Below are 1,236 nucleotides of genomic sequence, written 5' to 3'. Positions count from 1 at the left end.
TAAACCCAGGAATTTACTCACAACTCCTCCGCAATGAGTCAGACTCAGAGAAACATATCGTTAAAGACATTCATCGCACTTTGACATCACACCAATTATTTCGAACGACAGACGGGCCCGGGCAGAGGTCTCTCCACAATGTTTTGAAGGCGTATTCGGTTTACGACAAAGACGTGGGATATACGCAGGGGATGAGTTTCATAGCGGGAATGCTTCTGCTTCACATGAATGAGGAGGAAGCCTTTTTGTTATGGTTGCACTGTTCAAATGTATGCAAATTCGAGGTTTATATTTAAAAGACCTGCCTCTACTTCACCAATATTTCTTTCAGTTCGAAATGCTTGTGAAGGAGCAGCTGCCCAAACTGGCTAGGCATTTCGAGCGACAGATGATCACGCCAGTGATGTATTCAAGCAGTTGGTTCATGACTGCTTTCTCCGCAGACTTGCCATTTCGATTAGCTGTTCGTATTTGGGACGTTTTTCCCTTCGAGGGTATGAAGACCGTTTTTGGATTGGGCTTGGCCCTGCTCAAGTTCTTTCAGAATCATATGTTAAAATTGCATTTTCACGATCTCCTAACATTTCTGCGAGGCTTCCCAGAGGAGGCTTTGGATGCGAACATATTGATTCCAATGGCCTGTTCATTGATATCAGAGAGAAGATTAGAACTGGAGTTAGATTATCTGGTAAGCGATGGCCAACCGTCAGCTTCTCATTAATCCAAATGATTATCTGGTAACGGATGACCAACAATGAGTTTCTAATTAAAATGACGATGATGGGTGGGTCGTTATTAATGCAAATGATTATCTGGTAAGCAATGACGAACCATGAGCTTCAAGAGATAATGCAAATGCAAATGATAATGAGTTTGGAACTGAACAACTATCAAATTTAACAGAAAGACAGTCTGCCCATTAGACGATTAATTCACATAAGCTAAGACGGAGAATCGGTGAGGTAGGTTCAAACTCGATTGATTGTTGACGTATTCAATCGTTGTGGCTGGTAGACTGTAGCTTATATTTGATGCTTCCCCTATTTCAACCTAGGGTGGAAGAGCTGACATTTGGACGGATGAGATTAAATACGGGGAGAATGTGCAAAGCATATAGACGGAACATGGAACATGAACTGACCTGCTGAAAATATCATATCTTATGCATCGGAACATCCGGGAAACTGAATAGGAAGAGCTACCGTGTGCCGCCGTGCATTTGAATCGGAAAACTGA

At 42.4% G+C, this 1,236-nt stretch overlaps 1 protein-coding gene across 1 annotated transcript; it reads left to right on the top strand.

Annotated features, from left to right (window-relative positions):
* The first annotated feature begins 337 nt into the window (after positions 1–337).
* On the top strand, positions 338–721 carry LOC149196562 (uncharacterized). Its single transcript, XM_089408340.1, has one exon. The coding sequence runs from the start codon at positions 338–340 to the stop codon at positions 719–721; it is 384 nt and encodes a 127-aa protein (XP_089264466.1).
* Positions 722–1,236: the final 515 nt, after the last annotated feature.

The sequence above is a fragment of the Pinus tabuliformis genome, chromosome 2_2, assembly GCF_031772625.1.
Source record: "Pinus tabuliformis cultivar Carrire ecotype Pingquan chromosome 2_2, CPIR1, whole genome shotgun sequence".
In the NCBI taxonomy this organism is placed as follows: Eukaryota; Viridiplantae; Streptophyta; class Pinopsida; order Pinales; family Pinaceae; genus Pinus; species Pinus tabuliformis.
This window is presented reverse-complemented; position numbering and strand designations above follow the sequence as displayed.